The sequence below is a fragment of the Canis lupus genome, chromosome 1 (genome assembly GCF_003254725.2).
Source record: "Canis lupus dingo isolate Sandy chromosome 1, ASM325472v2, whole genome shotgun sequence".
NCBI lineage: Eukaryota > Metazoa > Chordata > Mammalia > Carnivora > Canidae > Canis > Canis lupus.
Genome location: NC_064243.1, coordinates 110,272,262 through 110,287,850, shown reverse-complemented (window position 1 = coordinate 110,287,850; position 15,589 = coordinate 110,272,262). Strand labels below are relative to the sequence as shown.

General features: G+C 53.5%; 1 protein-coding gene across 2 annotated transcripts in view; it reads left to right on the top strand.

Moving 5' to 3' along the window:
• The window catches only part of MARK4 (microtubule affinity regulating kinase 4), a 29,990-nt gene extending 16,223 nt beyond the window's left edge, over nucleotides 1-13,767 (top strand). Inside the window, exons 11-18 of one of the 2 annotated variants that reach the window (XM_025424665.3) lie at nucleotides 691-800; nucleotides 907-1,066; nucleotides 4,752-4,969; nucleotides 7,198-7,301; nucleotides 9,588-9,866; nucleotides 10,023-10,102; nucleotides 10,983-11,027; nucleotides 12,413-12,627. In XM_025424665.3, coding sequence (XP_025280450.1) covers nucleotides 691-800; nucleotides 907-1,066; nucleotides 4,752-4,969; nucleotides 7,198-7,301; nucleotides 9,588-9,866; nucleotides 10,023-10,102; nucleotides 10,983-11,027; nucleotides 12,413-12,477 — 1,061 coding nt within the window. In that variant the 3' untranslated portion in view covers nucleotides 12,478-12,627. Of the gene's footprint in view, nucleotides 1-690; nucleotides 801-906; nucleotides 1,067-4,751; nucleotides 4,970-7,197; nucleotides 7,302-9,587; nucleotides 9,867-10,022; nucleotides 10,103-10,982; nucleotides 11,028-12,412 lie in introns of both variants that reach the window. The other variant, XM_025424664.3, reaches the window with a different exon arrangement.
• Nucleotides 13,768-15,589: the final 1,822 nt, after the last annotated feature.

The window sequence follows — 15,589 nt, the reverse complement described above, 5'->3', positions numbered from 1 at the left end:
ATCCAGTAACCCTCCAAGGCCACCATTAGAGCTGGCTGCATTGATCGGGACTGTCGTGGTTGTACATAAGAGAAAATCCAAGCTGTTCGGGCTTATGCCAATAATAATAATAGGCTGGACCATTTGAAACTAGGTGAAAACTTGTTAATGTCAGCAATTTTATATGGTTATAACCTCACAGTCATCACTGATTCATTCACAGAACTATAAAGGCCAGGGTATGTGGGCTTCAGGCACAGCTGGATTCAGGTGCTCAGAGACAGTCGTTGGGAATCTTAGTGGTGGCTTCTCTCCCAGGCAGCTCTGGCCACAGGAACACGCTGGCAACTACATATCCTAGTGGCCTGGACATCCCAACAAGAAGAGGAGCCACTTCCCTAAATGTTCCGATAGAAGCTCTAGGCTGGTGCCCATTGGCTACCCCTGAACCAATCAGTGTGGCCTTGGGGATGGAATACTCTATTTGATCAGACCTGGGTTATATACCTGCCCATGGGGCTCAGTGCGGGCAGGAGTCAGCCAGGTGATCTGAGCTGGAAAGAGATCTTGCAAGGAAATCAGGGTGCTGCTGGTAGAAAAGAGGAATGGATACTAAAGAGGCCAAAGAGCAGGCATTGCTATATGACACAGAAACGAGTGGAAGGGAAGGGTCTGGAGAGATTGAACCTCCTCTCCATCCCCCTCTCCCAGAGGTGATGGTGGGTATGGGCTACACGCGGGAAGAAATCAAAGAGGCCTTGACCAGCCAGAAGTACAACGAAGTGACCGCCACCTACCTCCTGCTGGGCAGGAAGACTGAGGTCAGAAGGCGCCAGGGGCATTTGGGATGCGCGATGCCTGGGGTGGAGGGACTTCTGGGGCAGAGGGGATGGAGGCTGAGCCTCCTCATCTGTCATCCTCCTGCAGGAGGGTGGGGACCGGGGCACCCCGGGGCTGGCCCTGGCACGGGTGCGGGCGCCCAGCGACACCACCAATGGAACAGGCTCCAGCAAAGGCACCAGCCACAGCAAAGGACAGCGGAGTTCCTCCTCCACCTACCACCGCCAGCGCAGGCATAGCGACTTCTGTGAGTATGGCCCCCACATGCCTTCACACGCCATCCTGGGCCCCGAGGCTTCAGACCTGCCTTACATTGGGGTTGTCTGGCTGACAGGCAATGGAAACCTCTGCTCGAGCCAGCTGCAGAGAAGGGAGGAATTTTGCATAAAGATGCAGAGACATTATAGGGGACCTGGAGGTGGGAACACACAGGATCAGGAAGGGATTAGAAACTGGAAGAGCAGCCAGAGCAGATGCTGTTTCTTGCTTCCTCTCTATTCCCCTGGTTTTCCCTTTCTCTTACTTATTTCATGTTATCTTTTTCCCAATCTCTCTGTGTTAGAGACCAGCCCAAATGATAGCTGGAATCCCTTTGGTCCACTTATCAGGGATAGAGCACTCACGTCAGGGTCCACTTGGGATTAAGCCACTGTGATCAGGACACGTTGCACAAAGTGGCTGCTGAGAGCCTGCCCTCTGGCTCTCCTCCACACTGAAATGTGGAGAGGCCCTTCCTAGTGGAAAGGGGCTGGGCAGACACCTAGTTGTACCCCACATTCTGTAACTGAAAGAGATCTCATCACCCACAGAAAACAGACCCCATCACCACCACCACAGATGAGGCATGGAAACGTCCAAGAGGTCTCTCACCCACACCCTCCTCAAAGGTGAACCCTCCCACCTATTCTTGCAATAGCTCTTTTGAGATATAACTCATATACCGTATAATTCACCCATGCAAAGTGGACGATTCAATGGTATTAGTATTTTCAGAGTTGTGCAGCCATTACCACAACTCAGTTTAGCACATTTTCATCACCCCAGGAAGAAACTCCACAAGCCCTAGATAGCCATCGACCTCCAAACCCCCATCTACCACCACCCCAGCCCCTGACAACCTCCAGTCTATTCCCTATCTCTACAGATTCCCCTATTCTGGACATTTCGTGTAAGAGCAATCATACAAGCTGTGGCCTTCTGCGTCTGGCTTCTTTCACTCAGGATAACACTTTCATCCACGTTTAAGCATGAACGAGCACTTCGTCCCTTTTAATGGCCCAGTAATATTCCATTCCGTGGGTCTATCACATGTGGTTTTTCCATTCATCAACTGATGGACATTGTGTTGATTTCACCTTTTGGCGATTGTGGATCATGCGCCATGAACGTTCGAGTACAACGTTCTGTATGGCCGCATGTGTTCGTTTCTCTTGGGCGGGTACCTAGGAATGGACCGGGTCACTTGGTAACGCTGTGTTTAGCAGTGGGAGGAACTGCCAGCGTGGTCTCCAACTCTCCCTGACTTTGCAGCCCTGCTTCACAATGCTTAACTCTGGGACAGGCACTAGCATGGGGAGGGGGGTGTTGGGGAAACTCAAGCCTCTGTCCTGAGCAGGAAGTGTGGGATCTGGATGATCAAGCCATTCCCCTTCCCTGGATTTCCTTTTTCCACCTATAAAATGGCCAGATTGGCACAGAAAGTCGCTAAGAAACTTATGACTCTAACATCCTCTGGTTCTAGCATGGTAATCTTAACACCCACGTGGAAACCTTCTGGGTTCCAAAGGTTCTCAGGGGATTGTCGATGGGTGCCCTGTGTCCGTCACTGCAGAACTTGTTGTGCTTCTGGGACCTTGGAGCATTGAGGTTCCTGGGGACTTAATATGTAGAAGTTTCGACAGTTCAAAGGGCAGTTCAGCCCCATGAATGCATTTAAACCCACTGGCTCTAGAACTACAATTTCCTAAGATGTTCCAAGGTACCAGATTTGGTTTTGGTTTTTGTTTTTTGTTTTTTGTTTTTTTAGATTTTATATATTTCTTCAGAGAGACACAGAGAGGCAGAGTCATTGGCAGAGGGAGAAGCAGGATCCATGCAGGGAGCCTGATGCGGAACTTGATCCCAGGACCCCGGGATCATGACCTGAGCTACAGGCAGACACTCAACCACTGAGCCACCCAGGCATCCCTTGAGCATCCGATTCTTTTTTTTTTTTAATATACTTTAATATAACGCCTGATTTTATTTTTTTAAAGATTTTATTTATTCATGAGAGACCAGAGAGAGAGAAAGAGATTGGCAGAGACACAGGCAGAGGGAGAAGCAGGCTCCCTGCAGGGAGCCTGACATGGGACTTGATCCCGGGTCTCAAGGATCAGGCCCTGGGCTGAAGGCGGCGCTAAATCACTGAGCCACCCCGGCTGCCCGAGCATCCGATTCTTTTTTTTTTTTTTTTTTTTAAGATTTTATTTATGTATTCATGAGAGACACAGAGAGAGAGAGAGACAGAGACACAGGCAGAGGGAGAAGCAGGCTCCATGCAGGGAGCCCGATGTGGGACTCGATCCTCGGTCTCGAGGATCACGCCCTGGGCTGAAGGCGGTGCTAAACCCCTGGGCCACCCAGGCTGCCCCCAAGCATCCGATTCTTGATTGCAGCTCAGATCATGAGATTGAGCCCTGCCTTGGGCTCCATGCTCAGTGAGGAGTCTGCTTGAGATTCTCTTTTTCCCTCTACCCCTCCTCCCCCCGCAAAAATAAAGTTAAAAAAAAAAAAAAGAGAGACATAAAGATACATAAATACAATACTAACATATTCACATACCATAAGGTAATATTCTCTTTTTTAGATCTTTAAATAAAAGATTTTATTTATTTATTCATGAGAGACACAGAGAGAAAGGCAGAGACATAGGCAGAGGGAGAAGCAGGCTCCATGCAGAGAGCCTGATGTGGGACTTGATCCCGGGACTCCAGGATCATACCATGAGCCAAAAGCAGATGCTCAACCGCTGAGCCACCCAGCCGTCCCAATATTCTCACCCTTTTTTTTTTTTTTTAAGATTTTGTTTATTTATTCATGAGAGACACAGAGAGAAAGAGAGGCAGAGACACAGGTAGAGGGAGAAGCAGGCTCCTCGCAGGGAGCCCGACGTGGGACTCGATCCCAGGTCTCCAGGATCAGGCCCTGGGCTGAAGGTGGCGCTAAACCGCTGAGCCACCTGGGCTGCCTATATTCTCACCTTTTAAGACAAATGAGAGCCTTTTAAGATGTTCACGCATAAGCAAGTAGATAAATAGAAATGTAGAGATCTACACATTTTCCTTTCTACAAATGACAGCACGCCTTAGACCACAGGCCCTGCCTTTTCTGCTCTGCAGTCTTAAAGATCATAAGATACATAAGCAGCTTCCTCCTCATAGCTGTAGAGTATTTCATCGTATAGAAATAGCTTAATTTCATTTAGCCATTCCTCTCCTAAAGGGGTACCTAGGCTGCTCTCAGTCTTTTGGCCTTAAAAACAAATCATGATGAGGAGTGCCTAGGTGGCTCAGTCAGTTAAGTGTCCGACTTTGGCTTAGGTCATGATCCTGGGGTCCTGGGATCGGGCCCCATGTTGAGCTACACACTCAGCGTGGAGTCTGGTTCTCCCTCTCCCTCTGCCCCTCCTGTTCATGCTCCCCTCCCACCCAATAAATAAAATCTTTAAAAAAAAAAAAAACCAATGCAGTGAATAACCTGCTCATGCATCATGTCATTTACATGGAGTTGGGGGTCAGGGTGCACATTTGTCATTTGGACAGATAGGGTCAGTATGGCTCACACTGGAGCTTGCAGCCTATGTGAGGAATTCTGAGGTTCTCAGGATCACTCAGAGTAGGCTCTGGCTCTTCCAGGTGACGCGAGCCCTAACTGTCCCCTCCCTCCACCAGGTGGCCCATCCCCCGCACCCCTACACCCCAAGCGCAGCCCAACCAGCACCGGGGACGCGGAGCTGAAGGAGGAGCGACTGCCAGGCCGGAAGGCGAGCTGCAGTGCTGCCGGAAGCGGGAGCCGGGGGCTGCCCCCCTCCAGCCCCATGGTCAGCAGCGCCCACAACCCCAACAAGGCAGAGATCCCAGAGCGGCGGAAGGACAGCACGAGCACCCCTGTGAGTGGCCAGGGCTGGGGGTCTGACCGCCTGGCTCACATTTTGCAGACCCTGCTGTTCCCCGTCCTGTTCCCCAGACTGCCACACAGCACTCCTTGTTCTCTTTGTTCATTCGTTCATCCCTTAGACATCTGAGTGCTCTCTCTGCCTGAGCCTGCGCTGGATGCTAGCGTATAAATTAGCATTCGGTGTCAGAAAGAAGCACTCCACTTGCTTTAGGCAGGAGGGGGATTTCAAACAGGGAAGGAAGTACTTACAAAGTTGAAGGAAGGGCTTAGTGCAGCAGGCAGTGGGTTCAACCCCACAGGAATGACACATCAGCACAGCAGAACTGACCCGCCAAGGGAACTGCCACCGCCGGGGCAGACCGTAGCATGGTTGAATTCCAGAACACGCGGTCATGACTGTAATTCAAGGCTCAGAAACATTTCTCTACCAGAAGGGCCCACGATGCCAGGAAGTCTAAAAAGAGGGACTGGGGCCTTTCTGAGCCAGAGCCTCACCTCATGACCTTGCCCATGTAAGCAGAAGGCAAAGGGGACAGGAAGGTGACTGCCACCCCATTGCCATCTTCCAGATCTTCCGGAATGCAAGGGTGGGCAGAACCTGTTCATACATGGATCCCAAGCTGCAGTGGAGTCTGGGGAATGTAGTACTTGACCCTCCTGTTCTGCAGCATCTCAGAACAGTAGGTTGAGGAAGGAAAGCGGCCTCCCCATCAGAGACAAGAGTGGAGGCAGGTCATAAGCAAGCGGTCAGTCCTCTGAGGCCACACAGGCCAGAGCTTGAGTTGCATTGGCAAGCTGTGTGACCCCCTTCCTGAGCCTGTCTTCCACCCTGTGAAATGGGTGCATTAGGGGACTTGGATTGTTGTCAGGCTCTCATAAGACATAAACTAACGTCCCACAGTGTCCAGCTCAGTAAGCCCTCAATATATGAAGGCTCTGGTTGTTGTTAAATTAAACCCATACCTAAAAAGATAGAAAAAAGGTGCACCTGTGTGGCTCAGTGGTTGATCGTCTGCCTTTGGCTCAGGTCGTGGTGCCAGAGCTCTGGTTTCAAGTCCCACATCAGACTTCCCTCAGGGAACCTGCTTCTCCCTCTGCCTATGTCTCTGCCTCTCTCTGTGTGTCTCTCATAAATAAATAAAATCGTAAAAAAAAAAAAAAAATAGAAAAAGAACAGCATATAAGCCCCCTCCAAAAAAAAAAAAAAGTAAAAGGAAGGAAATAACAGAAGTCAATAAGGGAACAAGCAGCTATATGCTAGAGAAACCCACCAAAGCTGCAATCCAGTTCTTAGGAAGAGTAAAACAATCACTGGGCCCCACGAATTACTAATATTGGGGATGAAAAGGAAAACTCTGTCCCAATGCAAAAAGACAGAAGGTATCAGGAACCACCTTATGCCAATAAGTGTGACCTCTTAGATGAAATGGACAGATGTCTTTCAAATCACAAGTGGCTCAAGAAAAAACAAAATCCGAACAGTCTTATATTCTTGTTCAAGAACTGGAATCCATAGCTTAAAACTTTCCCAGAAAGAAAATTCCTGACTCTAAGTGGAATTGTGCCAAACACTGAAGGAAGGAATAACACCAACCTTAAAGAAACTCCCAGAGGATAGGAAATGAGGGATCACTTCCAGCACATTCGGGGAGGCAGCCTCCACCTGCGCTCCCTGACCTGAGAGAGTTCGCAGTCCAGAGCAGGGTAGGGACGGATAAAGGGGGACAGATATTGACAATACAGAGTGATCAAGGTGGCGGGTGGGGACCCCAAGAAGGCAGCTGACTCAGCCAGATATATTATGAAAGATACATAGGTGGGAGTCAAGGGGAAAGGTGGGAGGAATATCCAAGTAGGGGGGCCGGGCGTGCAAAGGCCAGGAGGAGACACCAAGTGTGCCATGAATAAGTATGCTGCGAAAAGCTTGACGTGGCTGAACTGTACCCAGGTGGGACAGAGCTGGGAGAAGAGTGGGTGAGGCTGCCCCCCCCAGGCACCGCCCCTGACCCGTTCTTCCTCAGCACCCCTGTCTCAGCCCCATGACTCTTAGCCTGTGCTGCCCGGATGCCTCGTTACCTTCCCTTTTCTCCTGGAGTAAACCATCATCTACTCAGCCTTGGCCCCTGCCTTGATTATAATGAGGGAGGCCCGGGAGGATAAGTGGGGAGTTAAGGGGTGTCCCTTCACCCCCTCACTTCCTCCTGGCCTTGTCTCCCACAGAACAACCTCCCTCCCAGTATGATGACCCGCAGAAACACCTACGTTTGCACAGAACGCCCTGGGGCTGAGCGCCCGTCCCTGTTGCCAAATGGCAAAGAGAATAGGTACGGAGAGGGGGCAGTAGTGGGGAGCGGGGTGTAGGGGAGCGGGGCCCTCCTTTATAGAAGATGATAACTGTTGTGGGGAGGGGGGCACCATGGGGAATGGGGAGTGTGTGTCTGCCCTTCCCTTGGCTGAATCTACCCATCTCCTACCCATCCCACCACTGCCGACCCCCGTGATAATCTTCCCCTCTTAATTAATTAGTCATCGGCCCCAAGAAAGCAGTCTGCCCTGTTCTCCACCTACGAGCCTTGGGAAACTGAGTTGATTTTTTTTTTTTTTGAATGATCAATTTTTAGAACTTGAGAGAAGCCCCAGAATGTCACAGCTTCAACATCCTCTTGTTGGCTGGTTTTCAAACTAGCTTTCCTGAGTCTGTTCGGTCTCTCTCAGCTGGCAGGGGAGGGAAACCAGTGCAGACTGGCTGGAGCATAAAAGGGGGATGAATTAGGGGTGCCCGGCTGGCTCCAAAGGTAGAGCATGTGACTCTTGATCTCAGGGTCGTGGGTTCAAGCACCACGTTGGGTCGTTGGGTGTGGTGCCTACTTAGAAAAAAGGCACAGGGGATGAATTAGTTCACATCATGATTCAAGTTCAGGAGTGGGGCAGGCTTCAAGATAATGACACTCGCACCCACTAGGAGTCCTGGTGGGGTCTAGGGAACACTTGATCAACACGGGTTACTGCTGGGTGGGGACAGGATATGGAGTGGTTGAGAGCAGTGCTTCTGTGGCTACTAAGTTCTGAGGTCAAATCTTGCCTCTGCACTCTGCTAGCAGGATGACCTTTGGCAAGTCTCTGAGCCTCTGTTTCCTCCTCTGTAAGATGGGGCTGATGTTCTCTGCCTCTAGGCCCTGTTAGAGGGATCCAGTGGAGATCAGGTGCGTCCTGTACCTGGCACGAGGTCCATGACGTAGAAGGCATTCATTGAGTGAGTGCTTATTTCACGGTCATTAAATAAAAACAGTAGTGAGTATTCATCAAGCAGGAACTGTATGCCAGGCCTTAGTTCACTGGCTGAATGCCCCTAACAACTCTGTGAGGTAGATCCTGGTACCTCCATTTTACAGCTAAGGAAATGAGGCACAGAGAGGTTAGGTAACTTGTGCAAGGCCACACAGCTGGCAAATCAAGGAGCAGAGATTCCAGACTGATTCCAGCGTATTTGTAAACACTATAATGCATAGCCTTCCAGCTCTGGTCGAGAGACGGTGTATTAGTTAGATTGTAGATCAAAAAGAAACCAAGGTACAGTGGCTTAAGTGAGAAGGAGGTGTAGTCCTCTCCAATAGAGCCTTCCAGAGGTAGGCAGGCAGGCAGGGTCCTCCAAGGACCCAGATTGAGTCTGCCAAACTCAACCTGAAGCTCCAGCTCTGGCACCGAGGCCACTGCACCAGCTGCCACCATTTCTCAACCAGCAAGAAGGATGGAAAGAATGGAGCGCAAGCTGCATTCTTTTTAGAGGCCTGACCCAGAAATGGGACAAAATACTTCTGTTTGTATCCCATTGGCCAGAGAATAGTCATGTGACCTGCCCTAACGGCAAGGGAGCTGGGAAATGTAGTCTCTGGCCAGGTGGCCGTGTGCACGGCTCATACGCTCAGAAGTTTGGTTACTAAAAGTAAAACGAGGAGGACAGATTCCGAAGGAGAGGTAGTGGCATCTGCCGCCGTCAGGGTTCCCTCTTTGAGATCCAGGCTGGTCCTGGAGTCCTCCGAAGGATAGGAATTGTAGATTTGGCCCCGCCTGTCAGGACTGGGAGGGTCTGGAGGAGGGTCCTGGGACGCAGGAGCCACCACTGCCCACACAACACCTTGAGACAATTAGGAAGAGTCTTTTCTTACCTGTCAAAAAATCATTGTAATGAGAAGTCCCTTTGATGTTCACATCTATTCCTGTCCCAAGTTTGAATAATGAAAGTTCAGATAGCAAAGTATTTGCAAAGTTGCTTTGGTTCCTGGGGTTTGGATGGCAAATGGCAAGAGATTCATCAAAAAATGTATTTGAACCGATTCAACTGCTGAGTTCAGAGAGAGAAGAATTAGGATACATTTGGGGTATGTAGGGTTTGAAGAAAGGACAGTTTAAAGGACAGCCGACTTAGGAAGAAAGAAGAGTCAGTAAAATAGCTAGGGTTGTATAGTACACAGCCTGCCCAGCTGTACGTGGCAGCCTTGTCTCTGAGAACTAGGTTTTTTACTGTGATCTCAAGACAGTAAAGAATCAGAGGACCTGGGGCCTTGGCCAACCTCAAGGCCCCACTCTGACTTGTCCCTTTCTGCCCACAGCTCGGGTACCCCACGGGTGCCCCCCGCCTCTCCCTCTAGTCACAGCCTGGCTCCCCCATCGGGGGAGCGGAGCCGCCTGGCACGCGGTTCCACCATCCGCAGCACCTTCCACGGTGGCCAGGTCCGGGACCGGAGGGCAGGGGGCGGGGGAGGCGGGGGTGTGCAGAATGGGCCCCCCGCCTCTCCCACGCTGGCCCACGAGGCCACCCCCCTGCCCACTGGGCGGCCCCGCCCCACCACCAACCTCTTCACCAAGCTGACCTCCAAACTGACCAGAAGGTGAGTCCCATGGGATGTGGGGGGCAGGGGTGGGGTGGGGGGCAATGGGGCCTAACCTGTCTTCTGCTCTGCTCTGCCTCCTGTACCCCCACATCATTTCCTCCTCCTCTATCTCCTCCTCCTCCGTCACCCCTCACCTCCCCCCTCACACTACAGGGTTACCCTCGATCCCTCTAAACGGCAGAACTCTAACCGCTGCGTTTCGGGCGCCTCTCTGCCCCAGGGATCCAAGATCAGTAAGTCCCGTCCAGCCTCTGCTGTCCCTGGCTCTGCCTCCCTGTCTGCATGTCCGACCTGAGTGTAGGGGGCCGGGGGGGGGGGGGCGTGTGCACGCGGGAGGAGGACTGGTTGTGGGGTCTGGCTGTCCATGGGCTGTTAATAAGCAGTAGTCTGGCCTCGGGAGCCAGACCTTTGAGGTTCAGACCCCAGCTCTGCTGAGTGACCTTGGGCAAGTCATTCAACCTCTCTGGGCCTCGCCTTCCTCTTCTGTAAGATGGAGATAGCAATAACAGTGCCTTCCTCCTAGAGTTGTCATGTGGACTAAATGAGATGATATATGGACTGAGCTTAGAATATTGCCTTGGACAATGATTTATGTTTATTCACCAAGCACCTATTGTGTGCCTGGCACTCTCTTAAACCCTGGAATAGAGTGAACAGAATGTGTAAAATCCCAGCCCAGGGAGAGCTGATATTCTCCTCGGAGATCCAGACAGCGTACAGAGAAGAAAAATAGAGCAGGGAAGGGAGGTACAGTTTTAAATGGAACAGGCCTCACTAAGGAGGTGCCATTTGAGCAAAGCCCGAAGGAGGGGTGCGTGTGTGTGTCCGTGTCCTTCTATATGTAGGTGCCTGTCTCTGCCCACCCCCTTTCTCTTTCGCCTTCCAAATTCTTCAGTATCTCTCCTCTGACCTCCACTAACCCTTTCAGAATGGGTTCCCGTGCTAGGCATGGAGAGGGAGTTCGAATCCTGACTCCCAGCCCAGCTCCAGCCAGCAGGGAGGGACTGGGACCAGGGCTGAGGCAGGGGCTGCCCAGAGTCCTGGAGGCAGTGGGTTGGGGGAGGGGACGCCAGAGGTGCAGATCAGACACCCTGCTCCCCTTCCCCCCTCTAGGGTCACAGACGAACCTGAGAGAATCGGGGGACCTGAGGTCACAAGGTGAGTGCATGTGCCTACCCCTCTGCCTGCCACACCAGCCCCTCCCCCTTTGTGTGCCTCAGATCCCACTTGTGTCCACACCACCCCATCCACCACCCCCATACCTTCAGATGGGACCTAAGCCTCATCCTCCAAGCCAGCTTTTTGAACTCACCCTCGGACCCTCCTTCTTCTGCCCGCTTATCTTTATTTATTTTTTAAGACTGTATTTTATTTATTCACGAGAGACACAAAGCAAGAGGCAGAGAGGGAGCCCAATGTGGGACTCGATCCCAGGACCCCGGGATCACGCCCTGAGCCAAAGTCAGATGTTCAACCACTGAGCCCCCCAGGCACCCCTCTGCGTGTTCCTCTCGTGCCTCACCCCCCCCATCCGTGAACACCATCCCTTGACCATCCTAACGTCCAGCCTCTTCCACGTATGACCACACACCTCCCCCCGTCATCCAACGAAGCACCACTGTTGCCAACAGCTCAGGCACAGGTTACCTGTACAGCCCCAGATGATAAATAGTTGAGGCTTCAAGGGTCAGGTAATCTCTGTCTTGCCGTTTTGGGTCCGCCATAGTCTGTCGTGCAGAAGCAGCCACAGTCAGTACAAAAACCAAGGGGCGCCGTGGGATTCCCTTAACACTGCTTTACAAAAGCAGGCGGCCCTGTCCCTCCACAACCTGCTTCAGTTCCACATGACCCCCTGTAAAGCTCCCTATGCAAATAAAGGACCTCCCCACCAGTTCCAAAGGTCCCAGGACTGACTCTCATTGGCTGGAACTGAGTCACATGTCCACCCCTCAACCAACGCCTGTGGCCAGAAGGGTGGCATACTCTGATTGGTAGGACCCGGTCAAGCACTCCTCTTTGAACCAATCACAGCAGGCAGGGGGGCGGAATGCTCTCACTGGCCAGAACTCAGTCTCGTGCTCAGCTTGGGGCTGAGGCTTAGTGCCCCCAGCCTCAGCCAGGAGCACGAGGTGTGCAATGCTTCCCAAGAGGAGCACCCTCGGCCCTTCAGGCCGGACATTCGTTTGTTGTCCGGGGCCCTCTCACACACCGCAGAACCTGTGTCCTCCCTGAGCGTGCCCAGCAGCACCCCCATCCCAAGATAGTGCAATAATCAAAAAGCCCCCAGAAATTTCCAGCTGCCCCGTGGGAGGAGGCGATGGGAGGAGGTTGCACGCGTCGCCTCCACTCCCTTCCAGGAATTTAGAGACCCGGGGGGGCACTGGGAGATGGAGGCTCCAGCTGGCGGTCGGTGTGTACAGCCGAGCCTGTCGCTGTCCCCGGGTGAGAGGGCGGCGCGGAGTCCGTCCGGGTGGGAGCCGCGGGGCACCGTTCTCTCCGCTCCCCCGCCCGCCGCCTTTGACCGCTGCGTGTTCTCGCCCCAGTTGCCATCTACCTTGGGATCAAACGGAAACCGCCCCCCGGCTACTCCGATTCCCCTGGAGTGTGAAGCTGACCAGCTCGCGCCCGCCCGAGGCCCTGATGGCGGCCCTGCGCCAGGCCACCGCGGCCGCCCGCTGCCGCTGCCGCCAGCCACAGCCGTTCCTGCTGGCCTGCCTGCACGGGGGTGCGGGCGGGCCCGAGCCCCTGTCCCACTTCGAAGTGGAGGTCTGCCAGCTGCCCCGGCCCGGCCTGCGGGGAGTGCTGTTCCGCCGCGTGGCCGGCACCGCCCTGGCCTTCCGCACCCTCGTCACCCGCATCTCCAACGACCTCGAGCTCTGAGCCACCACGGCCCGGGTCCCCTCCCCTTCCTCCCCCTCGTCCCCTTCACCTCTGCCACCCGGGGGAGAGGGGTCAGGGAGGGGAGTCTCCCCTCTGTCATCACCTCGGTTCCCGAGAATCCGATGTGGGGACAGAGATGGTCCGCCCTGTGGCCCAATCTCCATGGGCCCTGGGCATGGGAGAAGCGGGAGGGGGCTGAGCAGGGGGAGCTGGCACCTTCCTGGAGCCTCCAGCTGGTCCTGTCCCCCCTCCCCCTGTGGGGAGGGGCACCCGAAAAGACTTTGGGGGCCGGGCAGGGGCAGAAAGGGAAACTGAGGAACCTCTTCCATCCCGCCCCATCCCCCCACCCCCAGCAGCTCAAGAATTAGGCCTTGGGCAGGGGTAGGAAAGGTTGCTGAGCCTAAAGACTGGAGAATGGAGGGGGGGGCTGGAAGTGGGGGAGGGGTCAGAGAGGCAGATTCCTTCCCCTCCCCACCCCTCCCCTCACGCTGGAACCCCCCCTTCCTGCCCCAGGCTGGCGCGGGGCACTTTGTACAAACCTTGTAAATACCCCCACCCCCTCCCCTCTGCAGAGATCTCTCGAGGAGCTGCCGCCGTCACCTCCGGTTTTTAAGTTATTACACCCCCCCTCCTGTCAGCCCCCTCACCTGCAGCCTGTCGCCCAATAAACTTAGGAGAGTCCCCCTCCCCCACGCTGACCCCAGGCTGTTCCTTCCCTGCCCTCACCTACGAGTGAGACGAGGAGGAGGCAGTGTGTGACTTTGGGCCAATGGTTCCTCCTTTCTGAGCCTCAATTTTCTCAGCTGCAGAATGGGCCTAGTGGGGGTGTGAGGGTCAAGGATGATGATGGTGGAGGGCAGGACAGAACTCGGCCTCATCCACGAGGCCCCCAGTTCCTATATCGGTCCCCCATTCATTCACTCACGTGCCCACCCACATGTTATAGCGGACTCTAAGCCACTTCTTACACCAGTAGTACATTTATTCAATAAACAGTCATTGACCTGTGCCTACTCCATGCCAGGCCCGGTGCTGGACACGGAGACACAAGGAGCCCCTGTCTGTGGGGGATGTGGGTTCTGACACAAAACACTGGAGAAACTGTTGCACTGGGGAGTCCAGAAGAGAACGGGAGGGAAGTTGGGGAAATGATGCTGGAGTTGGGCTTTGAAGGATGAGTAGGAGTTGACCGGGTGTTGGGTATGCCCTGGGCAAAAGCCTGGGAGTCAGAGTGCATGACAGACCTTCAGAAAACTGTGGGTAATTTCGATGTGGGTGCTGTGTGGGGGCTGGTGGAGAATTAGCAAGAGAAATGCTGTATTAGGACTAATAATCCATCTACACTTAAGCAAAAAGGTTATTTGGCTTATGTTCCTTAATAGTGTGGGGGTGCCTGACTTCAGGTAAGGCTGAATCCAGGTAGCCGGCCATCTCCTCTTGGCTTTTTTTAGTGTGAATTTAGCAGTTTAATAGTTTCACCCCAGAGTTTCACCTGGCTCTCCCTGATGGCAGAAATGACCCCAGCAGTTCCAACCTATCGTCCCTTTGCCTAATTCCCACCCCAGTAAGTTCCTCATTGCGAACTTTTGGCAGAAATCCCAAGATGGACTCTTATTGGCCCAGAGAACACATGACTGTCCCCGAACCAGTCAGTGTTGCTCTGGAGCCACGAGCTCCCTAAGCTGGACTTAGAGGGGAGAGGAAAGCCAAGGGTCCTTAGCCAGAGGAAGGGAATAGAAGCTCAATGAAGCTGAGCAGTAGAGGGTGGGGCTTGTACACACAGGGCCTCATAGGTCAAAGCAAGCTGGGCTTTCATCCAAGGGCACTTAAGAGCCATGGAGAGTTGTATGTGTGGAGGAGGCTTAGTCTGCTGTGCCTCAGTTGCCCACTTGGGGCATGGTAGGGTCAATCCTTGTCTTCTGTTCTTGGGACTTCATAGGAAAGTCGAGTGAGAAATGAAGGGTGATAGAGACTGAGTGGTCAGTGTTGAAAAATTCAGGGTCTGGGGCAGAACTACATTCCTGTCTTATGAGAGGCCAGAACAGGGATCTGCTGAAAAGTGTTTATTGATTCGGAGGTTGGGGAGTGGGAAACAACCAACTCCGTCTGGAAATTTCAATCCTTGCCGGGGGGGGGGGGGGGGGGTTCCTGTGTGCCCAGCCCTGTGCTGGGGATGTAGTGAGACCAAGGCAGCCCCAGCCCTGCCCTCGTGAGGCTCAGTCCAGTGGAGGAGGCAGCTGCATCAGTGATCAGGCAGGGCAGAGGCTGGGGATAGGCCAAGGGGGTGTCTGTCCCAGCCAGGGAGGGCTTCCTAGAAGAGGAACAGCCCAGCTGCACCTGGGAGAGCTAGACACGGCGGGGAGGGGGTTGGTGTTCTAGGCAGACGGAACAGCTTGTACAATGGCCGAGAGGCAGGGGAACGACAGTACAGCAAATGGCATATAATTTGCAGTGAGTAGAGTCACTGGGAGAGAAGAGGCTGGAGATGTTGGCAGGAGCCTGAAGGACATGGAGAGGGGCCCGGGCTTTCTTCCAAGGACACCAGGGAGTCCTGGCGAGGTTGTGAGCCAGGGAGAGGCAGGGACAGGTTTATGCTGCAAAGGGAGGGAAGGAGACTGGTCAGGAGAGTAGGGAGGAGGTTGAATGGATAGAAGGTGGGGAGAGAAGGGGTGCACTTACGCCTGATGAGTAAAGATAAGCAGGACAGGCACGGTCGCTGCAGGTGCCTGCACTGCAGGTTAGGCTCAGAGGTCCCACTGGCGTGCTTGCCGGTGTGGCCTCGGGTGGGGTAGGGGGTGGAGCTGGGGTTGGTGATGGGCTCTTCATTTGGGAACAGTATT